Source organism: Staurois parvus, unplaced genomic scaffold (genome assembly GCF_062004578.1).
Source record: "Staurois parvus isolate SC_StPar_1 unplaced genomic scaffold, SC_StPar_1.0 ptg000137l, whole genome shotgun sequence".
NCBI lineage: Eukaryota > Metazoa > Chordata > Amphibia > Anura > Ranidae > Staurois > Staurois parvus.
In genome coordinates this window covers 12,413,608-12,440,838 of record NW_028317933.1, presented here as the reverse complement: position 1 = coordinate 12,440,838, position 27,231 = coordinate 12,413,608, and the positions used below count along the sequence as shown (strand labels likewise).

General features: G+C 43.6%; 1 protein-coding gene across 1 annotated transcript in view; it reads right to left on the bottom strand.

The window, feature by feature from the left end:
• KIAA1755 (KIAA1755 ortholog) overlaps positions 1-27,231 on the bottom strand; it is a 141,816-nt gene that overhangs the window by 90,250 nt on the left and 24,335 nt on the right. The window contains exons 3-5 of the mRNA XM_089673365.1: positions 8,136-8,333; positions 6,256-6,379; positions 3,397-3,490 (exon numbers count right to left, since the gene is read on the bottom strand). Coding sequence (XP_089529491.1) covers positions 3,397-3,490; positions 6,256-6,379; positions 8,136-8,333 — 416 coding nt within the window. The remainder of the gene's footprint in view (positions 1-3,396; positions 3,491-6,255; positions 6,380-8,135; positions 8,334-27,231) is intronic.

Genomic DNA, 27,231 nt, shown 5'->3' with positions numbered 1-27,231 from the left:
AGGCCATTCACAACACTGCCCCTAACTACCTCACCGACCTGATTCCCAGGTACCACCCTACCCGTACCCTTCGCTCTTCACAGGACCTCCTTCTATCTTGCTCCCTGGTCTCCTCCTCCCACGCACGACTGCAAGACTTCTCCAGGTCCTCCCCCATCCTCTGGAACTCACTACCCCAATCTATCAGACTGTCACCTTCCCTCCTCACCTTCAGGCGCTCCCTGAAAACCCTCCTCTTCAGGGAAGCCTACCCCACCCTCACCTAACAGCCGCTGCCCTTCCCTCCTCCTACCACTCCATCCCCCACAGCCATTTCCTCCTGTACCTCTACCCCCTCCCTCCTAGATTGTAAGCTCGAAAGAGTAGGGCCCTCTTACCTCTTGTGTGCTGTTTGATGTTACTGTACTGTTTCATGTATTGTCCCCCCCCCTCTATTGTACAGCGCTGAGCAAACCCTTTGGCGCTATATAAACTCGATAAATAAATAAATAAATAAATAAATGTGTATGTATGAATGTGAGTTAGGGACCTTAGATTGCACGCCCCTTGAGGGTTAGGGACTGATGTGAATGTACAATATATATGTAAAGCGCTGTGTAAATTGATGGAGCTATATAAGTACCTGAAATAAATAAATATTCTCTGCAGTTGGAATGTTATTTATTGAAAAAGAGAGTGTGACTTGAGAATATACCAAGGTATGGCCATTAGATGGTGCAGAGTAAGAGATAATATGCTCCTCAGCTCCATCTAATGGCCAAATTGCAGAATTTTCCCAATTCACATTTGTTTTTCTCAACTGCAGAGAATAGCTACCTGTCTATATACAGTATATACATCTAGAGTATGACATATAGTACTGTGCAAAAGTTTTAGGCAGGTGTGAGAAAATGCTGTAAATTAAGAATTCTATCAGAAATAGAATAGTTAATTTTTATCTATTAACAAAATGGAAAGTAAATCCCTCCCCTCATGCCAGGGTACTAGGTGTAATCCTAGACTCCCAATTGTCCTTTCAGCTGCAAATCCAATCTCTGTCCAAATCTTGTAGACTTCACCTCCGCAACATCTCCAAGATACGGCCGTCCTTAACCTCGGAAACCACTAAGCAACTTATTCACTCCCTGGTTATATCTCGCCTTGATTATTGTAACTCCCTCCTCATTGGCCTACCTCATCGCAGGCTATCCCCTCTTCAGTCTATCATGAATGCTGCTGCCAGACTCATCCACCTTACTAACCGTTCTGTATCTGCCACCCCTCTCTGCCAATCCCTCCACTGGCTTCCCATTGCCCAATGAATAAAATTCAAAACATTAACAATAACATATAAAGCCATTTATATCTCTGCCCCAAATTACATCACCAATTTTGTCTCCAGATATCACCCAAACCATCCTCTCCGCTCCACCCATGACCTCCTGCTCTCTAGCTCCCTTGTCTCCTCCTCCCATGCTCATCTCCAGGACTTCTCCATAGCCTCCCCCATCCTCTGGAACTCTCTACCCCAATCTATCCAACTATTGCCTACTCTGCCCACTTTTAGGTGATCTCTGAAAACCTATCTCTTCAGGGAAGCCTATCCCGCCGTCAACTAATAATGGAATCTTCTATTCCTCTTACCAGTCCATCCCCCACAGTTATTACCTTTTGTACCACCAGCCCCTATCTCTTAGATTGTAAGCTCCAAGGAGCAGGGCCCTCCTATCCCTCTTGTATTGAACTGTATTGTTGCTGTATTGTCTCCTTTTATATTGTAAAGCGCTGAGCAAACTGTTGGCGCTATATAAATCCTGAATAATAGTAATAATAATAATAATAATAATAATAAATGAACAGAGGAAAAATCCAAATCAAATCAATATTTGGTGTTACTACCCTTTGCCTTCAAAACCGCATCAGTTCTACTAGGTACACTTGCACACAGTTTTGGAAGGAATGTGGCAGGTGGATTTTTCCAAACATCTTGGAGAACTAAACACAGATCCTCTGTGGATGTAGGCTGCCTCAGATCCTTCTGTCTCTTTGTGTAATCCCAGACAGATTCCATGATCTTGAGATCAGGGCTCTGTGGGGACCAAACCATCACTTATAGGACTAGAACTCCTTGCTCTTCTTCATTATTATTATTTCAGGTACTTATATAGCGCCATCAATTTATGCAGCGCTTTACATATATATTGTACATTCACATCAGTCCCTAACCCTCAAGGGGTGTACAATCTAAGGTCCCTAACTCACATTCATACACACACATATTAGGGCCAATTTAGGCAGGTGCCAATTAACCTACCAGCATGTCTTTGGAGTGTGGGAGGAAAGCAGAGTACACAATGGAAACCCACGCAGGCACAGGGAGAACATGCAAAATCCAAACAGATGGTGCCCTGGTTGGGATTCAAACCAGCAACCCTAGTGCTGCCAGGAGGAAATGCTAACCATTTAGCCACTGTGCTGCCCTTTTATAAATAGGTCTTAATGACATTGGCGGCATGTTTGGGGTCGTTGTTCTGTTGCAGAATAAATTTACAGCCAATCACACGCCTCCCTGATGGTATGGCATGATGGATAAGTATCTACCTGTATTTCTAAGCATTGAGGACACCATTGATTTTAACCTAATTTACAAATTCCATTTGCAGAAATATGGCCACAAACGTGCAAGGAACCTCCACCATGCTTCACTGTTGTCTGCACACAGTCATTATTGTACCGCTCTCCAGCCCTTTGGCAAGAAAATTGTCTTTTGCTATTAAATATTTCAAATTTTGACTCATCAGTCCAGAACATCTGCTGCCATTTTTCTCCACCACAGTTCCTGCTTTCCTGCATAGTTAGGTCACTTAACCTTGTTTGCACATCAGAGGTATGGCTTTTTGGCTGTAATTCTTTCATGAAAACCACTTTGGGACAGACTTTTCCAGACAGTAGAAGGGTGTACCTGGGTCCTTCTGGATTGTGTCAGTTCTGTGCTGATGACACTGCTGGACATCTTCTGATGCTGAAGGGAAGTAAGCAAGATGTGTCTCTCATCTGCTGCATTCAGTTTCCTTGGCTGACCACTGCGTCTACGGTTCTCAACATTGCCCAATCAATGGTGTCCTCAATGCTGAGAAATACAGGCAGATGCCTATTTATCATGCCACACCATTAGGGAGGCGTGTGATTGGCCCCAAATTTGTTCTGCAGCAGGACAATGACCCCAAACATACAGCCAATGACATTAAAAACTATCTTCAGTGTAAAGAAGAACTCCATAGAAAACGTTTGTTTTTAGTTTTGGCTATAGCAGGAAAGGGTTAGAATCTCTTTCAGACTTATATTGCTATCCATCCCTTTGGGAGATTCCTTCTCACCTCTTGCATATTTGATGGGTGTCAGACGGTGGAGACTCACCTGGGTACATTGCAGAGCTGCATGGAGACAGGGAGATGGAGGGTGCTTCCTGGCATCCACTAGAACCATCAGTCCAAGTTCTTTTATCTCCTTTCTACAGAAACAGTTGAGGACAAGCAATATGCATCAATGCAAGATATAACAGGTTTTGTTTAGAATACATTGGGGGACAAAAATGAAGCAAATTAGCAATCCAGTTGGGCACAAATCAATCTGCCTCTTAGATTATTCCCCGACCATCATGTGGTGGTGCTTGAGTCAGGTATCACAGAAGCAAGGGGAGGAAATCACATACTCCCTGGCAGGGTCGGACTGACAACTCATGGGGCCCCTGGGCAATAAGGGCTCATGGGGCCCCTGTGTCCTTGCCCAAACTCAAAAAAGCCTATGAAAAAGGTACCAGGGGCATCTCATGGGGCCCGCTACTGACCCCAGGCCCTCGGGCAGTGCCTGAGTTTCCAAATGGTCAGTTCGCCCCTGCTCCCTGCATTAGAGAGAACTAAGGTAAAGTAAACTGAGTGGATGTTCTGACTTTAGTACAGTTGCAGAGTTTTCTGGATAGCATTAGTAGCTAACCAACTGGTTTCTCTTGTTGCCTGGAATTGCTCTTTAGGTATTCCAGTTAAGGACAGTTTTTGCAGCATTGTGGACAATCAAACTCCCATACGGCAAACCTCAGCCTTTTAGAAACCAGACCCCTTGAGAACATGTCAGCTAAACTCCTTGATATTCCTTAAAGGCTTCGGCTTATCTTTTCTCAGTCAGGTAGCAACTGGGAATTAGGTAAATTTTTCAAAGCTGCCGAATCTCCTTTGAGATGCTGGTCTCAGGAGACTCTCTGCTGCTATCTTTTCTGCCCTGGAATAAAAGATCGCAGTACAAATACTATGAAACCAGTCATACTGTGTGAAAAATGTTCTTTATGTGAAAGTCTTTTTGCATGACGGACCAGCTTTAAAGACCATTAAGCATAAATAATTATTATATATAAACAAGCTAATAATAAAAAATATTCCCCAACTGTGGTATATATGCTGCATGGTTGTTCTTTTGTCAGCTTTCAAAAAAAAATTAAAAAAAATCTTCATCAACCTACTAATCAGCAAAAGAGATCATAGTAAACAGGCTCAGTCAGAAATGGGCTTAAAGACACGCTGTCACGTTTGCCCATTCAGAGTAAATGATTATGACTGACAGATCAAGCTGGTACACTCCAAATATGAGTTTGGGCACACTTTGGACAGTTCTATAATATCCCTTTGTGATAGGGGTGGAGATTTCCATCCCATGACTTCATCCAGGCATGATCTTAATTGCATAATTACATTTGTAGACAGGTACAGTCTGTTTTCTTCACTGTAGGTGGCGCCTTACTTGAACCTTGAGAGGAAGTCAAGCAGAATTACCGGTTCTCTATGGTTTCCTGGGTCTATGGAGCAGTGTTCCAGTTGGCTGCATGACCCTTGGCGGTCATCTTGGGTCAGCATGATCTATTTAAGTCCCTGCCCCTGGGTTTTGGCATGCATTCTGTGATTGGCTTGTGTAGGAACAGAGACCCTACTTGTTAGGGAAAATAAAAAGGAGTAGAAAAAGATTCCTGGCGAGAAGGGACAGGCTAGGGACTAGCTACCTATAAAGAAGCCTCCCCACTTGAGACCAGACTGGCCGGGCTGCACTTCACTCTCTGGAACAGACGCTGTCAGCACTTCTCCTCAGTCACGTCTATAACTGTGAGTTGTTTCCCTAAGCAGCACTCTCCCGCTAGAGTGTTTGTAATGCTGGCATTCTGCTCAATACAAGTTTCAAATTTTATTGCAACTGAACTTTGTGTCCACTCTGTACCTCCCCACACACTGGTCCAACTTGAACCAATATCTCAGATCGGAGGAGCCATTGTGGAAGTTGACAATCACTTTAATAGTCAGCCCTACTACACTGATTGCTTGGAGTGGTTGCCCCACTGTACACTGACTGCAGGGGTTCATTTGCTCAGCATTGCCACCATTCACAGAATACCTTGTATTCTTTTCTCTTCACCATGTCTAATCAGAGAACAACTTGTATGCATTGAAAAAAGGCAAAGCGTTCTTTGAATAGCAGAAGTGCCAAGTAAGCAACCCTCTACAGTCAGTGTGCCCCTTGACACAGGACCTGGAAAATGATGGCGATCATTGTATGGGGATCATTCCAGGTGCCTAGGGGCCCCCAATCTTGTATTACATCATGCTTGCCAACTGTCCAGGAATTGCCAGGACAGTAACACTTTTTACTAAGTTGTCCTGAGATGGCCAAAGCAACATCTCAGAACCTGTATTGTGCCTTTCTCATCACAGTAATGTGCCCTCCTGACTCCCACTGTACCACCTGAACCCCCCCCCCCCCCCCCCCCGGTCTGTGCCCTGTGTGTTAATTAGTCTCTGATATATGGCATGTTTTCCTATTGTTTAAAATAATTTTTATTGAAAGGACTAATAAATATATGTTTAATTCTATCAACTATTTATATTTAAATTCTTGAGAGTGGGTGCGTAAATTGGGTCAGGCTGGTAGGGGCCCTGGTTCTAGTCTATGTCTTCTTCTATGGGGGAGATGGTGCTGTCCCTCTGAAATTAGTGAACTGGTAGGAACTCAATTGGACCACTTTTCGCCACTTCACTTGGTCATCTTTAATTATTACTTGGTCATCTCTAATCACTAGTTCCTGTTTGATTACAAAACTTGCTTTATTGTTCCTTTGATACCACCAAGTAAATTGCACATAACGTATATTCCACATTACAGCATACAATTTACAATTATATTCAGAACATTAACTAAACAATAATGGAGCCCACAGCTCAACTAGACATGTCATCTAACCTGGCCACCGAACACAGGTAGAGTAAAAGGCGTGCCACCTCCTTCACTGAGCACCATGATGCATCCCAAGCTGAACTGTCTGTGGTCACTTGAATTATGGCTCTGCCCATCTTGTCCCGACTTCCTGGGATCACAATAACCAGAATTAAACATTTGTCATAATTCCACAAAAAGACAACAAAATATATGCATTACCATTAATAAAATACTAGGCTTCAAAGGAAGTGGATAGGAAAAACAAAAAATACCCCAGTTGACTAAGGTTTTAGGCCTTTGTACACAGGCTTTGGGTTTTTCTTAAGGTAGTGTTGGGTGCTTAGCTGGCCCAACCCTACTTGCATGCTTGTTTAGGCTACTGCGGCCACCCATCAAACGTATCGGCCAATAGGAATATGCAGGAGTGGCAGAGCCAACACTAGAAATTGTTGAAAGCCGTTTACCATAGCATTGGATAAAGAGCAGCCAGGCTGTAGAAGAATGCATCTAAATGTACATGCCCCCACTTAGTGCGTGCATTGTATTGTTGGAGCCTCTCAGTCAGGGTGGATAAAAATCGATGATTTAAAAAAAAAATGTAAAAAATAGTTTTTTTTATTTAAATCAGATTTTTTTTATTTTATCCAATTTATTTTAATAAAATGCTTTTGAAGTAAAAAATCTATCCAAAGATAGTTTTCTATTTAAGATACAATAATAATGTAGTTTATTCAGCATGAAATTGAGCTTAGTTATGTAGCATGAGGCTGTATATTCTGCAATATTTACATTTTTGGTAAACTCATTCAATGAATCCAAGCTCTGCAAGCTGAGATAACATGCACTGCATTGATGCATTCACACAATTTCACAGTAACCGTGAGAAAAAACATGAAATAAAAGAATTTGAGTAGTTCTCCAACTATGTGTGATTAACCTACTGTATGAACCTAAAATTGGTTCTGATATCACTGTTTTACTAACCTGACAGTTTATTATTCTAAAAAAGAAACCTTCATTTGGTTTGCAAATATTAAAGATTCTAACTACCAGCAAGAATGAGTCGGATTCCTTACATTTAAAGAGCACCTGTCATTTTAGATCCATCATGGCAGCGCCTGTTAGTGGGTATCCACTCACCTGCTACTGCCACATCCCTCAACTTGATGTGTCACTGCCTCATCACCAGCCATCCCATTAAAGTGAATGGGACCTTCAGTGAGTCAACTGCGGGTCAGAGGAGGAGCCGCAGCGGGACAGAGATGACAGTTGCTCTTTAAAAATTATGATTTAAATTGAGCCTTTTCACTAGTGATTTAAATCATGATTAAATCAACTTGATTTAAATCAAATCCACCCTGCTCTCAGTACCTTTTTTTTTAGCCTCATACTATCTAAACTTGCCCCACATCATTAAGTGTTTTCAATATATTAAATGCCTACTACAGCAGGTTCATTTTGTGAATTTGTGCAGGGTTGATTCGCTTATGTTTTTTAAAATGTTGAATGACAGCTGAATTTATTTTTAATGTTTTATATATATATCCTATCTAAATGCTGAATCAGTGATAAGATTTATTTCACAAGGTTGTTTTTTTCAATCAGTCACCTTTGTGGCTTTTTTAAATCCAAAAAGTTAAGGAAATGTGTTTCCCTTTATATCATCCTGACAGCACTTAAGGCAAGAGATAAGGCTCTTTGTGGAGACCTTACACCCTGACACTTCTGTTCTGATAGGTATAGAATATACTAAATAACAGAGCTGATAGGAAGAGCTTCACTGATACAGCATATTAAGAGTGGAGATTCGGCTATTGCAAGTTTTGATTTGCAAGTGTTTCTCTTTAAATAAGTTATCTGTGCTATTTGTAGATGAACATCCGTAGGAAGATTTTATTACATACCTGGAAGACATGCAATTCCAGAATACAGTAATTTGGCACTGAGATCCTGACACTGTATAGGAGGATCATTAATGATCTCCCAAGGTATGGTCCCTCTAGATGGAGAGCCTACAATGGAAACCCACAGACCAGATTTGGATGGTACTTTTTGTACTGATGATGTCACCTCGACACCTGGGGTGGCATTCACTGCTGATCCTGTCATAGGAAGAGAAGTGCTGTTAGTATATATCACCATAAAAATTAAAAAATAGACATTTTTTAAATAAGACCTATACTGTGGAAGCTAAAAAAGTAAGCAGAGGACAAATGATTAGTCACCAGTATTGCCTGGGGTCTTCCTGCAGCTCATCTTTTCATCATGTCTGACTTACCATGCCTTGTTCCATACTGTGTCTGTGTGGAAGTAGCCATCTTGGTGGGGGGCATTCTCCATATTAAAGCTACCCCTCGATGACTGGTGATTTGATTATTGGTGGGGTAATGATCAAGAAGCAACAAGAGAGTTGGATGAATCAAAGAACCGCAGAATGATTGAAGCAGGAGCCGGAAGATACTTCCACTGCAAGTCCTCATGTACAAAATCCTCCCCAGTAAGGAGAACAGGGAGCAGCACAGTAATGACATCATCAAATCTCACTCCAAATCTCCTGAGACTAGCAGTCAGCAGGTCCCCGAGCACAGATTCCTCCCCAGCAAAGAGAACAGTGATTAGTACTGTAGTGATATCACCAAACTTCACTCCAAATCTCCTGAGACCAGCATTCAGAAGGTCCTCAAACACAGATTCCTCCCCAGCAAGGAGACAGTGAGGAACACAGTAGTGACAATACCAAATCTCACTCCAAATCTCCTGAGACTAGCAGTCAGAGGGTCCCTGAGCAGAGATTCCTCCCCAGCAAGGAGAACAGCGAGTAGCACAGTAGTGATTTCACCAAATGTCACTCCAATTCTCCTGAGACTAGCAGTCAGAAGGTCCCTGAGCATAGATTCCTCTCCAGCAAGGAGAACAGTGAGTAGCACAGTAGTGATATCACCAAATTTCACTCCAATTCTCCTGAGACTGCCAATCAGAAGGTCCCTGAGCAGAGATTCCTCCCCAGCAAGGAGAACAGTGAGTAGCACAGTAGTGATATCACCAAATTTCACTCCAATTCTCCTGAGACTAGCAGTCAGAAGGTCCCTGAGCAGAGATTCCTCCCCAGCAAGAACAGTGAGTAGCACAGTAGTGAATTCACCAAATTTCACTCCAATTCTCCTGAGACTAGCAGTCAGAAGGTCCCTGAGCAGAGATTCCTCCCCAGCAAGGAGAACAGTGAGTAGCACAGTATTGATATCACCAAATCTCACTCCAAATCTCCTGAGACTAGCAGTCAGAGGGTCCCTGAGCAGAGATTCCTCCCCAGCAAGGAGACAGTGAGTAGCACAGTAGTGACAATACCAAATCTCACTCCAAATCTCCTGAGACTAGCAGTCAGAGGGTCCCTGAGCAGAGATTCCTCCCCAGCAAGGAGAACAGTGAGTAGCACAGTAGTGATTTCACCAAATTTCACTCCAATTCTCCTGAGACTAGCAGTCAGAGGGTCCCTGAGCAGAGATTCCTCCCCAGCAAGGAGAACAGTGAGTAGCACAGTAGTAAGATCACCAAATTTCACTCCAAATCTCCTGTGACTAGCATTCAGAAGGTCCTCAAGCACAGATTCCTCTCCAGCAAGGAGACAGTGAGCAACACAGTAGTGACATTACCAAATCTCCCCCAAAACTAGTTGTGAGAGGCAGCAATACATTTGATGATCTCACACTGAAGATATACAGCTATTAGGTTGCAGAACAGCCTAGACATTCTGGAAGAATGTAAGGCGAAAGGCACATTCAGCGTACTACTTACTGTATGTACAGTTAACAATTCTAAATGTTCCCTATAAGATGGCAAAGTTTTTCAGTTCAGATCCACTTTAACCGTTTCATTGAAGGATCTCAGCTGAAATGTTATAAAGCAAACATGATTCCTTTAACCCCATATCTCTAGTGCTTGATACTATTAAAAGCCTCTGACACAGTGGAAACCCCAATTCAGAAGAATGATCCTTCAGCTTGGTGTGTCAAAGAAATATGTTATGCTTTTGGGGGTCACATAGGGTCATGGGCTATTTCTATACTGTTCAAGGATCTGATTCCTGAATAAATACACATAGTTCACACTCTGCAAGTTCCCAAGAGCATTACCAATAATACATGGCACCAGCTATAGTCTCAAATATGAAATGGACTATAACATTTAAAGAAACTGTGACTGACATATTCAGACATTTGATGCTTTTAGAATTATATTTAGATTGTATTCATGCAACATGCAGCGGATATTAAGATACAGTATATGAACCATGTGCAACAACAGTAAATATGTACATTCATATCTTTAAAGTGTTACTAAACCCACAACAGTAAAATCAGTCTGTATATGCAGTAAAGCATGCTGGTTATACTCACTGTGGAACCTAAGGGGTTAATCCTCTGCACTGTGTAAAAACACTGTTTGATCCTGTCTTCTCTGATCCTCCCCTTCTTCCAGTGCCCCCCTCTTATCTCCTGATAGGATATATCACGTGCAGTCACTCTGCACATCCTCAGTTTGGTGTATATTGCTAGAGAGGTTTATTTTTTCATGGGAGAGTGCATGCGATCAGCACATCCTCCTAGACTCCTAGAGCAAAAAGAAAACTCCTCCTACAAGCTTTAATCTGTGCTCTGCTGGACACTGATAGTACTGATGGGATCCTGTTTTTTTTTTCTTTGGAGGGTACATGTGATCAGCACAGGGCCAATCAGCACTGTCCAGACAAAGGTCAGGGGTCCTGCATCCTCCTAGAGCAGAATGAAAACTCCTCCTACAAGCTTTAACCAGTGCTCTGCTGGACACTGATAGAAGTCACAAGACTGCTCTAACTGCTGATAAGAAAAGGTATTTAGCAGTTTTTATTTACTAAAATAATTGCACTTCCATGTTGTGTGTACTGTGGGAGACCAGATATAGTGAATGCAGGGTCCGGGATTTAGTAACACTTTAAATCCTCCTAGATAAAAAGAATACATTGCAACAGACCCCAGCACTTACCATACTTGCTGTGTAGCTTTGGTTGCAGTTTGTCATTCTGCCTTTAAATTTAGTCCCTTCTGCATTTCTGTCTTTTAGGTGGATATGTTTCCTTGCAGGGTCCCATGGAGCCCCTTAGTCACACTCATGTGCATACTTCCAGCCAAAACTATATCCTGGTTTTTTTTCTTTGGAGGGTGCATGTGATCAGCACAGGGCCAATCAGCACTGTCCAGACAAAGGCCAGGGGTCCTGCATCCTCCTAGAGCAGAATGAAAACTCCTCCTACAAGCTTTAACATGTGCTCGGCTGGATACTGATAGAAGTCACAAGACTGCTCTAACTGCTGATGGTAAAAGGTATTTAGCAGTTTATATTTACTAAAATAATTGCATTTCCATGGTGTGTGTACTGTGGGAGACCCGATATAGTGAATGCAGGGTCTGGGGTTTAGTAACAATTTAAAGCTAGTATACAGAGGACTTCCAGATGCATTTGAGATGTATTTACAGTGCAGTCACTTTGACTAGTATAGAGGAATAAAAGCAGAGCACAAACTGTTCTTAAACTGACCATGCAGAGGCTATGGGTAACCGGTTATCACAGTATTATTTTTGTACATGGCTGGAGATCCACTTTATCTGTTCTCAATTGTCCACTTGCACTAATTCTTATGCTACTTTTTGGTATATTTTATTTAATTGTTGTATACTGGAGTGTGTTGTACCACCCAACAATGGAATTAAAGATAAATTCCAAGCAAATGTAAAAAAAAAAAAACAACAAAAAACACCATTGTATTTACTTTGTTGTAAGCTTGCTCAGTAAGTGGCAAATTACATCACCGACCTAATATCCAAGTACCACCCTACATGCACACTCCGCTCCTCACAAGACCTCCTTCTCTCTAGTTCCCTGGTCTCCTTGTCCCATGCTTTCCAGGATTTCTCCAGGGTGTCAACCATCCTCTGGAACTCCCTGCCCCAACCCATCAGACTATCACCTACTCTCCTCTCCTTTAGGCGTACCCTGAAACCCATCTCTTCAGGGAAGCCTACCCCACCCCCTGCTAATTTGTCGACCTCCTCCATTCTTCCTACCACTCCATCCCCCACAGCTATCTCCTCCTGTGCCACCATCCCCTCCCTCCTAGATTGTAAGCTTCGAAAGAGCAGGGCCCTCGAACCCCTCGTGTATCGCATTGTATTGGTATTGTTCTGTCACATGATCTGTCCCCCTTTGTAGTGTACAGCGAACTATTGGCGCTTTATAAATACTGTATAATAATAATAATAATTAATCTGTTTAGAGTTTGAAAGTTTTAAAAGGAAAAGTTCAAACAAACAACACATACCACAGTATATTGCCCCTACCAGTAGTAAGCCCTGACTATCCCTCATTACATGTGATTCCTGATAGCCAACTGTAAAAAATCAGAATTCACAATTAGGAGAGGAAATAATTTTATTTGCATTTTTGATGAATGTTTTATGCTTTTTTACCATGTTTTGCATTTTGTTCTTCTCTTTTTTTTTGTTACAGTGGAATTTTTTTTGTTGCTGGGCAGAATAAAAATGCAAAACGTAAAATGTGGCAAAACCGCACTACCATGCATTTCAGCAGCTTCTCCATTGAACTCTATTGTACCAAAAATGCTGCTTTTTGTTTTTAAAAAAAGTCCCTGACCCTTTCTAAAAATGCAGCAGCTCAAAAAAGCATAGATGTGAATATGTTCCATAGGAAACCGTGTTAAATGGACTGTAGTGTGTTTCTGAACAAAGCACTATAAAACGCATTGGTGTGAAAGGAGTGAAGTGCAGACTGCAGAAAAGCTTACTGCAAACAATGTAATAGCTGATACCTGTGTCCACAGCTATTAAAGCACAAGAAAAAAGGCAGAGGTAAGTTACCCTTGAGCCCAGATTTACATACATATTTGCGGTGTGGTACATAGCATGTGATTCACACAGGAACCGCACCGCACCGCATTCCTGTACAAATCACATGTGATTTGTGAGCGGTGCGATTGGAGCCATACATTTTGTATGGCTCTTATCACTCCGCACCCGCGCCAAAAAGGTGCAGGATCCTTTTTTGGTCCGCATTAAAATCAGATCACATGGGTATTCACACCTATGCATCGCACCACGTTTTGCGGACCGATTTTGGGTGTTGTCAACTTAACATACACACCCGCAGCAGTTCGCATAAATGGGGTGCGATTCTGATGCGGTGTGGAATTCGCACAGAAAACGGTGCAAATTCCGCAACGCATCAGTGTGAACCCAGGCGAACAGTGAACTTTAGCCTGATGCAGTGCAGAATTTGCAGTGTTTTCAGTGCGAATTCCACACCGCATCACAATCGCACCCCGTTCATACGAACCGATGCGGGTGTGTATGTTAAGTTAACAACATCCCGACATCGGTCCGCAAAACGTGGTGCGATACGCAGAATCGGATCGCATAGGTGTGAATACCTATGCGATCAGATTCTAGCGCGGACCAAAAAAGGTCGTGCACATTTTTGATGCGGGTGCGATGCAATTAGAGCCATCCAAAATGTATGGCTCTAATCGCACCGCACACAAATCGCATGTGATTTGTACAGGAATGCGGTGAGGTTCCTGTGCAAATCACATGCGATGTACCGCAACGCATATATGTGAACCCGGGCTCAAGGGTAACTTTCTGTGCGAATTCCGCACCGCATCAGAATCGCACCCCATTCATGCGAACCGCTGCAAGTGTGTATGTTAAGTTGACAACACCCCCTACTGGCCCGGGGGTCAGTAGGGGGCCCATGAGATGCCGTGGTACCTTTTTCATAGGCTTTTTTGAGTTTGGGCAAGGACACAGGGGCCCCATGATCCCTTATTGCCCGGGGGCCCCATGAGTTGTCAGTCTGCCCCTGGGTGTTACTTAAAGCGGAGCTCCAGTTGAAAAAAAACCGCTGCGAGTGTGTATGTTAAGTTGACAACACCCTGAAATCGGTCCGCAAAACACGGTGCGATGTGCAGAATCGGATTGCATAGGTGTGAATGCCTATGCGATCTGATTCTAGTGCGCACCAAAAAAGGGTCCTGCACTTTTTCGGTGCGGGTGCGGTGCGAATAGAGCCATACAAAATGTATGGCTCTACAGTAATCGCACAGCATACAAATGTGATCTGTACAGGAATGCAGTGCGGTTCCTGTGCAAATCACATGGCATTTACCGCACCGCTGTAGTGTGAACCTAGACTCAGGGGCGGACTGACCATTTGGGAACTCGGGCACTGCTCGAGGGCCCTGGGTCAGTAGGGGGCCACATGAGATGCCCCTGGTACCTTTTTCATAGGCTTTTTTGGGTGTGGGTGAGGACACAGGGGCCCCATGATCCCCTGTTGCCCGTGGGCCCCATGAGTTGTCAGTCTGCCCCTGCCTAGACTTATGCTGTGGTATTATACCACTAGCAAGACTCAAGTTATTTCAGCCAGAGTGTTATCAATCAACTTGTTTAGTTACAGACTAACCCTTTAGCCTGCAGCCTGAAGAGTAAAATTCCAGAAATGTGAGCGTAAAGCTAACCGTACACAGAACAAAATTCGAGCTGCGGGTGGCGCTGTCTGCACCCCCACACCCAACATAATTAGATCTAAATGTAGAGGGATCCAGGTAAAAATTGTTGGCCAAACAGCACTGTCATCCCTCCAGATGCACCGTTTGGGAATTCTGACAGCCACGGGTATCAGAATACAATAGCTGACAGTGAAAGTTTGTCTATCCACGCTGTTTAGCATTGATGGGGAAATTGATAGCTTTGTCTTGTTCAGCCTGCGAGCTGAGCAAGAAGAAGCTTACAGTATATGGCCAGAAGGGTCACAAACAACTATAAAAAGCTTGCAGAGATTCTAACCCTCCCCATCTAAAACAAGAAAAAACAGATAGCTGAAGTTTCACTTAAGGGCATAGATCTGTGTCTCCGTACTAAACTATACCAATACGGTGATTTTCCAGAAACTGAGAGCCATGCATTACATATCCAGGATCATCCATCTACGTCAAGCCTTTGAATAAGTCAGATGTAACATGCAGATAGAGATCATAGATACAACATCAGCGGTCAGATTCAGTCACTGCGTTAGATAGTGCAGTGAGAAGAGTACAATTAGAACATCAATAAGATGAAGGTGTTTGATGATACAATTTTCCTGCAGTAAAATAAATGTTATATAGTAAAAAGTCCTTGTAAGCTGCAGACTGACTGCGGTAAGAATGGCTGCCAACACAAGACAGAGGGCAAAAATTAAATGAGAGATAAAATACTGCTTTACTGAAGTGGCATATATCAAGTGATATCATCACACAAGATTTCTTGCTTCATCTTATCGGAAAATGTCTCAGGTGTTACCAGGGGCGGACTGACCATTTAGAAACTGGGCAGTGCCTGAGGGTCCGGGGGTCAGTAGGGGGCCCCATGAGATGCCCCTGGTACCTTTTTCATAGGCTTTTTTGAGTTTGGGCAAGGACACAGGGGCCCCATGATCCCCTATTGCCCGGGGGCCCCATGAGTTGTCAGTCTGCCCCTGGGTGTTACTTAAAGTGGAGCTCCAGTTGAAAAAAAAATAAAGAAAAGTCAGCAGCTACAAAAACTGTAGCTGTTGACTTTTAAAATACAGACACTTACCTGTTCCTCGGTCCAGCAGTGTCCTCACCACAGCTGATTTCAGCAGCCGTCTTCTCTCCCCAGCGCCGGCATTTTCAGTATAGGCATCCAGCTGTGACAGCTTCACAGTTGGCTGCCCACTGCGCATGTGCGAGAAGCGCTGCGCTTTGTGAATGACCCCGTAGTCTTCTGGAACCTGTCACATGTCCCAGAAGACTACAGGGAGGAAGGAGGAAGGACAACTTCCGCTTTTGATCGCCTCAGGTGATCGCAGCGGAAGTGGGAGCGGGTACCTGTCAAATTCGGGTACCCGCTCCCCACCTGCTTCCCAAAAGTGCCAATCCTTAATGGGGAGCGGAGGACAAAGGCTTAAAGCGGAACTTCCCCTTTTGGGTGGAGCTCCGCTTTAGACTGTTACTAAACCTACAACAGTAATATCAGTCTGTATATGCAGTAAAGCATGCTTGTTATACTCACTGTGGAACTTAAGGGGTTAATCCTCCGCATTGTGTAAAAAGGCTGTTTGATCCTGTCTTCTCTGCCCCTCCTCTTGTTGTCAACCTGATACAGACTGAATCCGTAGTCACATGCACATGCACAGTTTGGTGTGTATTGCTAGAGAGGTTTGTTTGTTTTTTTCCTTGGGAGAGTGCATGTGATCAGCACAGGGCCAATCAGCACTGTACAGACAGAGGGTCAGGGGTTTCACATCCTAGAGCAGAAAGAAAACTCCTCCTACAAGCTTTAACCAGTGCTCTGCTGAAGTCACAAGACTGCTCTAACTACTGATGAGAAAAAGAATTTAGCAGTTTATATTTACTAAAATAATTGCATTTCCATGTTGTGTGTAATGTGGGAGACCAGATATACTGAATGTAGGGCCATGGGTTTAGTATCACTTTAAGTCAGGGGTCTCCAAACTTTTTAAACAACGGGCCAGTTTACTGTCCTGCAGACTTTGAGGGGGCCGGACAATGGCCAGTGTAAGTAGAAAATACTGTGGCGTCAATGAGAGTATAAAATGCCCCATATTTAGCGGGAAAAATCATGCCTCATCATTGGTATCAGTGGAATGAATAGTGCCCCATCATTGGTGTCAGTGGGAGGAATAGGGCCCCATCATTGGTATCAGTGGAAGGAATAGTGCCCCATCATTGGTATCAGTGGAATGAATAGTGCCCCATCATTGGTATCAGTGGGAGGAACAGTGCCCCATCATTGGTATCAGTGGGAGGAATAGGGCCCCATCATTGGTATAAGTAGGAGGAATAGTGCCCCATCATTGGTATGAGTAGGAGGAAAAGTGCCCTATCATTGGTATGAGTGTGAGGAAGAGTGCCACATCATTGGTATGAGTAGGAGGAAAAGTGCCCTATCATTGGTATGAGTGGGAGGAAGAGTGCCACATCATTGGTATGAGTAGGAGGAAAAGTGCCCTATCATTGGTATGAGTGGGAGGAAGAGTGCCACATCATTGGTATGAGTAGGAGGAAAAGTGCCCTATCATTGGTATGAGTGGGAGGAAGAGTGCCACATCATTGGTATGAGTAGGAGGAAGAGTGCCACATCATTGGTATGAGTGGGAGGAAGAGTGCCACATCATTGGTATGAGTAGGAGGAAAAGTGCCCTATCATTGGTATGAGTGTGAGAAAGAGTGCCACATCATTGGTATGAGAAGGAGGAATAGTGCCCCATCATTGGTATGAGTGGGAGGAAGAGTGCCACATCATTGGTAAAAGTAGGAGGAAGAGTGCCACATCATTGGTAAAAGTAGGAGGAAGAGTGCCACATCATTGGTAAAAGTAGGAGGAATAGTGCCCCATCATTGGTATGAGTAGGAGGAATAGTGCCCCATCGTTGGTATCAGTGGGAGGAAGAGTGCCCCATCATTGTTATCAATGGGAGGAATAGTACCCCGTCATTGGCATCAGTGGGAGGAATGGTACCCCATCATTGGTATCAGTGGGAAAAAAAAGTGCCCCATCATTGGTGTCAGTGGAAGGAATAGTGCCCCATCATTGGTATCATTTTTAGTAATGCCCCAAGGTTTGGAGACCGCTGCTTTAAGTGAACATATGGGGAATACTAAACATTGGTAGCAGACAGTTGACAGAACATACCTTTTGCCTCAGTATTTATTAGAGGACATGTTCATTCTTCTACAGCTGGGGGTATAGTTGCTGTCTCTAGGCAGTTGGACACTAGGCAAAACTGAAGGCACAGCCCCATCTAATGGCTGTGAGTTGTGCATGTACTGGATGCGCGCAGTTTGGTTTAGTGTCCTAAAGAAGAAGGGGGTTGATTTACTAAAGGAGTATAGACTGTGCACTTTACAAAGTGCAGTTGCTCCAGAGCTTAGTAAATGAGCAAAAGCTCTGCTGACTTTCATCATCATATCATGTCTAAGCAAAAATGCAGTTCTTTTCATATTCCTTGCACATGATAGGGTATTCTTTGTAAAGTGAATCTTTACTTCATTTACTAAGCTTTGGCGCAACTGCTCTTGCAGAGTGCAGCTGCACTTTGCAAAGTGCACAGTCTATTTGCCTTTAGTAAATTGACCCCAGGGTGTCTCTCCACTTTTATTAGGTTTTACCATATGGAGGTTACAGCTTCAGTTGATGCCATTTTTAGCCCCACAGACATAGTCCCATAGGCAATATCTGAGTCTCATCCAAGACACAACCCTGACACATGTGTTCTTTTCCCAGAAAAAGCTTTGGACCCTCTACTCTATGGTACAGGAATTAACTTCCCTCGAACATCCTTCTATTAGCTTTTGCATGAGGGTGCTAGGTTTCATGGTGGCCTCTTTCGAGGCAGTCCCTTCTGCTCACTTTCATTGTTGACTGCTGCAGCTAAACATCCGGACAGCATGGGACAAACAAACTCTGTCCTTGGATCACCCCGAGTGTCTCAGCATCAAAATTAACTGTTGGTGGCTTTCCAGCTTCACACTGGAGTCAGGAAATCAGGGAAATTGTGAAGTGGAATGCCAGACTGGGGAGGAGTCCTGGATTCCCCATCAGTTCAGGGGATGCAGTCTTCAGAGGAAGCTTCAGGTGCCAAACGACGTCCTAAAGCTCAGGGTGATTCCACCTGCACTTCAGCACTAGACCCCCACTACTTGGAAGACTGCAGGGTAGGGTCCAACCCAACAACACCACAGCTATGGCATGCATAAATCATTAAGGCATGCGCAGTAGTCAAGCTGCTGCCCATGAAGCGGACTTCATTCTGACTTGGGTGGTGCACATTCAAAGAGTGGAAAATTGGCAAGGGGACTTCTTAGGCCTCATGCACACAGGACATTTTAAAAATGTTCCTCCTTGGCAGCAGCGTTATGCCTGATGCTTGTTAAAGCGTCTAACGCTTTTACAAGCGTTTAGGCGCGTTTACAGGTGTCAAGTGCTTGGGCATTAACTCATTTCATTGGCCAGCCTAGCGTTAACATGTGTTTAGATGCATTTACACTCATCAAGCGTTTTTTTCTGCCAAAACACTGCTGCTCCTGGATGCACTGGCCCTGGGTTTTTTTTCCTGCTGGTAAATGCTACTGCTACTAAAATCCTCAAAAAGTCTGTGTGCATGAACACATAGAAAAACATATAGGGCCATTTGGAAGCAGTAAAAAAAAATGATTGATGCACCTGAAAGTGGCTGGAAAAATGCCCTGTGTGCATGAGGCCTTAAGGCGCCAACAGCTGAATTCTGAGGAATGGTGCCTTCTCCTGAAGGTGTTTCACTCTCTGTCTCAAATGTAGATACACTGGCTTCCAGGATCAACCCCAATTTGCACAAGTTTGTACCCAGGTCCAGGGATCCTCAGCCCTTCAGAGTTAATGCCCTTGGGGCAGCACAGTGGTTAAATGGTTAGCACCTCCGCCTGGCAGTACTCAGGTCGTCGGCTCAAATCCCAACCACGGCACCACCTGCCTGGAGTTTGCATGTTCTCCCTGTGCCTGCGTGGGTTTCCCCCAGGTACTCCAGTTTCCTCCCACACTCCAAAGACATGCTGGTAGGTTAATTGGCTCCTGTCTAAATTGGCCCTAGTATGTGTATGTATGAATGTGAGTTAGGGACTTTAGATTGTATGCCCCTTGAGGGTTAGGGACTGGTGTGAATGTACAATATATATGTAAAGCACTGCGTAAATTGACAGCGTTATATAAGTACCTGTAATAAATAATAAATAGTCTTTCCATTGACTCAGTTCAACCTGATTCATGTATATACTTTCTCAAACTCCTACTTCATTTGCTTTGATGGATAGACAGGGACAGCATACAAGTAATTATCTTTCCACTGGATTTGGCCAGGGTGGGTGTGCTCCTCAGAAATATTCAGACTCCTTGAAGACTCTCCATGGGCCCTACCTGACTTTTGCACCTTCTTATACAAGGTTCAATCCTGCTTCACAGTCTTTAATGGCTTGGCTGTTGAAGCCCAAGTCCTGAAGCACAAGGTTCTTTCAGAAAGCTCTTATGCTCTAGGGTTTATCTCCGCTCAGCTCTGAAAACTCTCATGTTGTAGGGTTTCTGCACATGAGAGGTTTCTGCCTTGGATGTGCTGTTCCAGAGACTACTCACCTCCCATTCTTTACTCAGAGAATAAAGGGTACCTCCATTTCCTGTGAATGCCCATTCCACCCAAAGGGTCAGTGCTTTGTAGGCTTTTATCAGGTGGATGTTCAGGCCTCGGTGAACGACAACCTTGGTTAGAAAGTCCACCAGGCCACCTTCTCATGTGTTTCTTTTTGTATTCCTGTTAAGAGGTTTGTTCTTGGTGAGCCTGTTAGTCCTTGTTTGCTGTTGCTTGCCCCTAAGAGGATTGCTTTAGGATGTTATAAAGGTCTAAGAATTAACTCTCCTGTTTTCTGTGATGTACAGTTAAGAAAATGGGATTTTTGACTCAATCCCTTTTTTAGAGTACATTACAGGACACAGGTCCCTCCCCTCTTGTTTCACTCCATTACTGCTTGCTTACAAAACCAAGGCAATGCTGGGTGTGGTGGAAGCTATGCAGGGTTGAATTCAGCTTTGCTTTTTGCCAGTGTATAATCACCTGAAGATGGAGCATAACCCAATGGTGTACCCAGTAGTGTAAGAATTAACTCTCCCGTGTCCCGTGATGTACTCCAAGAAAGAGGTTTTAAAGGCAAATCCAATCTTTTTGTTGTTGACCTGTTTCTACAAGTAAAACATTTTCTCAGACAGGTTACTCTTTGGTCTTTTGCTATTTTTTTGACTTCTTAGCGCTCTTGGCCTTCTTCAGTACATACATAGGGTATAGGCACTGGATGGGGCTATGGCTTCTGTTTTGCCTAGTGTCCAACCTCCTAGAGGCAGCAGCTACACCCAGTCATAGAAGACTGGCTGTGTCCCTCAATGAACTAATGGAATAAAGGATTTTAGGATTTGTACAAAAAAGAAAAAAATCCCCTTTTGTCTGTCTCCCCATCAGAGTGCTTCCAAAGAAGGTATTCAAGTGATGTGAATGCCTTTTCTGTGAGTTGGTAACCAAGCATGAATGGGCAACCTAAATGATAAAAGTTTAATTAGGTATTTTTTGCTGAACTGGGGACTCAGTGGATAAGAGAACCTGTTGCTTTGCTGTGTATAGTCAAAGTACAGGTTAACTTTAAACCATTAAATAACCATGGCTGGCTCAGATGGATAATCTTTCTATAACCAACTGCAAAATTTCCAGCCAAGGCATTTTTATCACTTCAAGCAGAAGGTAAATAGAACTGTTCTGAAAGACTTATTTCAATCTACTGTCAGTGGAGCTCCTGCACTCACCACCAACTGAGGTTTGATTGGCAGATTCGCAATCCAACATGTTAGAATACCTTGTGTTTTTTTCTTCCTAGTGAGCTTGCACTTGTGTATGCATAGCGTTTCCCCTACTTCTCTCCATAGACATAAACACAACAGTCACATCAAATGCTGGCCTGAGGGCACTCAGATCCCATCTGCTTGTCCAACTGCCCACCATTTTGAAACAATGAAAGTACAAATGCTGTCAGCTCTTGATTTTAGATTCCTACATTATTTTTATCTACAGATACACTTTAAGACATAACATGTTTACCTTGCAACTACAACACAATTCAAAGACAGATTTTTTTTTCGTAGGTGGGTGTACCTTTACACTAGGTGCTGGGGGCCTTTTTAACTACTCCAATACCGGGCACTTTCAGCCCCTTCCTGCCCAGTCCAATTTTTAGCTTTCAGCGCTGTCGCACTTTGAATGACAATGGCACAATTATGCAAAACTGTACCCAAATTAAACTTTTATAATTTTTTTTTTTAGACAGATAGAGCTTTCCTTTGGTGATATTTAATCACCACTGGGCTTTTTATTTTTGTCAAACAAATGAAAAAAGACCAAATATTTTGAAAAAAAAAAAACGTGTCTTTCTTACTTTCTGTTACAAAATTTTGTAATTTTTGAGGCTAAAAGATGGGCACTAATGAGGCTGCACTGATGGGCACTAATGAGGCTGCACAGTTGGGCACTGATGAGGATGCACTGACCAGGCTGCACTGATGAGGCAGCACTGATGGACACTGAAAAGCAGCACTAATAGGTGGCACCAGGGGCGGACTGACTATTTGGAAATTCGGGCACTGCCGGAGGGCCCAGGGTCAGTAGGGGGCCCCATGAGATGCCCCTGGTACCTTTTCCATAGGCTTTTTTGAGTTTGGGCAAGGACACAGGGGCCCCATGATTCCCTATTGCCCAGGGGCCCCATGAGTTGTCAGTCCGCCCCTGGGTGGCACTGATAAGCTGCACTGATGGGCACTGGTGGGGCTGTACTGATAATCAGGGCACTGATGATCAGTGCTCTGATTATCAGTGTAAATGTGTCCTGTCAGCCTTGCCAGTTATCAGCTCCCCTTTCTTCACACAGTGACAGCGCACGAGGAAAGGATTGCCGATAACCGTCAAGTTTGTTTACATGGAATCAGCTGTGATTGGACACAGCTGGTCACATGGTAAAGGGTTGCTGTGATTGGCCCTTTACCTCAATCTGTGATCAGCTGTGTCCAAAGAACACAGCAGTCACAGAGTGTGCCCAATGTGGGGGCCCAAAGGGGTGCGCGGGAGGCATGTTCTGGGAGGATGTCCATGAATGCCATCCCAGAACAAGAGAGCCATATTTCAACTATGGCGCGGTATTGCGATGGTTAATTAACATGTTTGGGGGATGCCTTTAAATTGTATGTGGTTGTTAAGAAACAGTATGATTTTCACCGACAGTCTCAGTGACAGCATACCCTGGCAGCACATATTTGGCTATGGAACCGACATTTTTTCTTTAGCTTGGCTTACCTACAGAAGCAGCACCCCAGTCTGATACATTACAGTTCATATAACAAGCACTTCAATTTACTCCTAATAAGCTGTTATTACAACAATACACTTTACCTAGAGACAGGGGTGTATTTACCACAAGGCAAACAAGGCATTTGCTTAGGGCGGCATTTTTCAGGGGGGCAGCACTGCCACCCAGAAGAAGGGATGGAAGAAGGAACACATGCGGCATGGGGAGCAGGTGGGATCCGAGAGAGGCTGCGGGCTGCTTGACGGTGTATGCAGAGCCTGACTCTTGTTCCCAGGGATGTCCGGAGCTGCGAAGGTGAGTGTATAGAGCCGGGGTGGGGGGTTGTTTGCCGCTGTATAGGAGAGGTGGTAGTGGAAGCCTCTCTTGGGGTAGGGGGGCAGGGGTGTTGTTTATCAATGTCAGGATCTCTCTGTGGGCAGGGGGGGGGGTTGTGTTGCCTAGGGCAGTACAAAACCTAAATACCCCACTGCCTAGAGAAGATTATTATATTCCAGAATCCAGAAAATTTTGCATTAACTTGGGTTTAACTACAATAAAAAAAAATACAAAAATGGAACAAGTTATGACACCATTGTCTCGTAATATCAATTTCAGCAATCCGCCAAGGTATTTCAGCTACATGTATACTGTATGTCCCTTAATTCTCTAAATAGAAGCAATAAAGCTGGTGATACATGGTAAGCCTTATTCCTCCATCCACACAAACTAGGTGGACTCAGGATTCCACCTGCCGAGACAGAGAGGGGGATTTACTAAAACACGCGCGTGTAAAATCTGGTGCAGATATGCACTGAAATCAACTTCTAGGTTGTACTGCCAAAGTTTAATTGAACAAGCTGAAGGTAGAAGCTGATTGGCTGCAATGCACAGCTGCATGATTCTGATTCAGAGTGCTTCAGTTTTAGAAAATCTCCCCACCTGCACCAGGGAAGCCCACAAAATGATCAAAAGTTGGCTGGTTCCGGCTGGAATGGTCACATTTTGATCATAGTTACATAGTTAGTCTGGCTGAAAAAAGACAAAAGGGAAATACGGGTACCTGAGTTTGACAGGCACCCACTCCCGGTCTCTGGTGCCCCCTCGAATGAGCACATCGCTGGGTCCTGGTACAGATAAGTATTTGATTATTAAGTCAACTGCTACAGATTTTGTTACATAGTTACATAGTTAGTCTGGCTGCAAAAAGACAAAAGTCCATCCAGTTCAACCATTAAAAAAAAAATTTATAATCCTATACCCACAGTTGATCCAGAGGAAGGCAAAAAAAAATCCAGCAAAGCATGATTAAATTTGCTCCTGCAGGGAAAAAAATTCCTTCCTGATCCCACGAGAGGCAATCGGATATTCCCTGGATCAACTTTACCTATAAATGTTAGTATCCAGTTATATTCTGTGTATCTAAGAAAGAATCCAGGACTTTTTTAAAGCAATCCACTGAGCTGGCCAGAACCAACTCTTGAGGGAGTCTATTCCACAGATCAGTGTGTGGCCAGTTAAAAGCTTGCCATAGATTATTCTTTTGCTTGATTCCCCCATCAACACAGTAAATGTTGATGCGGGAACAGGGGTGGACTGACCATTTGGAAACTCGGGCACTGCCCATGGGCCCGGGTCAGTAGGGGGCCCCATGAGATGCTCCTGGTACCTTTTTCATAGGCTTTTTTGAGTTTGGACAAGGACACAGGGGCCCCGTGATCCCCTATTGCCCGGGGGCCCCATGAGTTGTCAGTCCACCCCTGTGCGGGAATCCCTCCCACTGCGCTGTTGTATGCTGATAGAGGAGGGTTTCTCATCAGAATACAATGATCAATGCTTGCAGCTATAACCTCTGGCAGCGATCATTCGAAACAAACCCAACAGGTTCTTTACACCACAAAGATACTAATTCACTCCCTCAATATCTCTAATCTCCAAAGCCCGCTGTCAGCTGACATCACAGAGCTGCTCCAAGCTCTGATAGGATCCCAAATTATGGACGCTGAGAGCCAAAGCTGGCTGCATCTTCCCCCTCTCCAGCCCAGCTCCAGTGAGTACTGGAACAGCAGAGTAGAGAGCAGTGACTGACTGTCATCGCTCTCTGCTCAGAGCTGATTGAGAACTAAGCAATCAACCTTCATGTGATTGCTCAGTTCTCGGTATTAAAGCTGGCTGGGGACAGCTGCAGCATTCCAGCAATGCTGCAGCATATAGGTGAGTATGTATGTTTGTTTTTTATTAACCCCAACCTCTACTTTAACCACTTGCCCTCCGAAAGATTTACCCCATTCTTGACCAGGCCATTTTCTGCTATACCGCACTGCGTTACTTTAACTGACAATTGCGCGGTCATGCAACACTGTACCCACATGAAATTTATATAATTTTTTTCCACACAATTATAGATTTCTTTTGGTGGTATTTAATCACCACTGGGGTTTTTATTTATGGCACTATAAACAAAAAAAGACAGACAATTTGAAAAAATATTTTCTGCTATAAATTATATCCAATAAAAATTTTTAAAAAACCCAATTTCTTCATAAATTTAGGCCAAAATGTATTCTGCTATATATTTTTGGTGAAAAAAAAACGTATGTTGATTGGTTTGTGCGAAAGTTATAGTGTCTACAAACTATGGAATATATACTGGAATTTTTATTTATTTACTTTTATTTATTTATTTCAGGTACTTGTATAGCGCCGTCAATTTACGCAGTGCTTTACATATATATTGTACATTCACATCAGTCCCTAACCCTCAAGGGGCATATAATCTAAGGTCCCTAATTTACATTCATACATACACATATTAGGGCCAATTTAGACAGGATCCAATTAACCTACCAGCATGTCTTTGGAGTGTGGGAGGAAACCGGAGTATCCGGAGGAAACCCACACAGGCAAAGGGAGAACATGCAAACTCCAGGCAGGTGGTGCAGTGGTTGGAATTAAAACCAAGGACCCTAGTACTGCCATTTAATCACTGTGCTGCCTGCATATTTATTTTTTATACTAGTATGGCGGTGATCAGTGACTTATAGGGACTGTCATAATACTGCGGTCAACCACACTAAAGCAGGCCATACATGGGTCGAATTCTGAACGCTTTTTCGATCGAAAATCTAAAACATTGTTCGTTCTGTAATCTGATGGTGCCACCAATGATTTCAAAAATCGGTAGTTTTTCATGAATTTTCCAACATGCCCGATAAACAAAATGGGGAGGAACCACAAAAATCAGCCAGTGCCATTGCCCCACTAACAGAGCAAAAATCGGTTGGTTATTCTTCGGTCCGATTTTCGAACGAAGAATCATTCGGAAAGCGACCCATGTATGGCCAGCCTAACTGACGCTTTTTGGGCACCAGTGACACTAATTCAGTAATCAGTGCAAATAAATATACACTGTACGAATGACACTGGATAGGAAGGGGCTAACATCCAGGGGCGATCAAAAGGTTAAGTGTATGCCTAACAGTGCTTTGTGTGTGTACTGTGAGTTGATATTACTAGATGATGAGTCGGTTTTTATTCCCTGCTTTGCAGGAAAAAAAATTGGCACATCCCCTCTGAAAGGGCAGAGCTCTGTATTGTTGACATACACAGATCAATCATTGGCATGGACCCGTTTGTCCCAATCATTGGCTTATGCTGTGTCTAATCACAGCACAACTGGGGTGGCGGGCTCGCGTGTCCCTTATCCAGAAATGCTGGATCACGTATTAGGTACGTGATCCAGTGCAAGAGAGCCGCCTTGCTGCCACATATCTCATTGATGTGGTTATCAAGCGATTAAAGGTTTTAAACTGTCACTCCTTTTGTAAAACATTTTTTACATATTCCTAGTGTATGTTTGCTTTTATTTCATCTGTATTTTTTTTCCATAAGAAATTTTTATTTAAAAAAAAATAAGAAGACATACAAGGTTTTCCACAGAAATATAGGTTCAAATCACCTGCTAGACTACAGCGGTATAATAAGTGAGCACATCAAGGTTATTATCATCAAGCAAGGTCTGTAACATT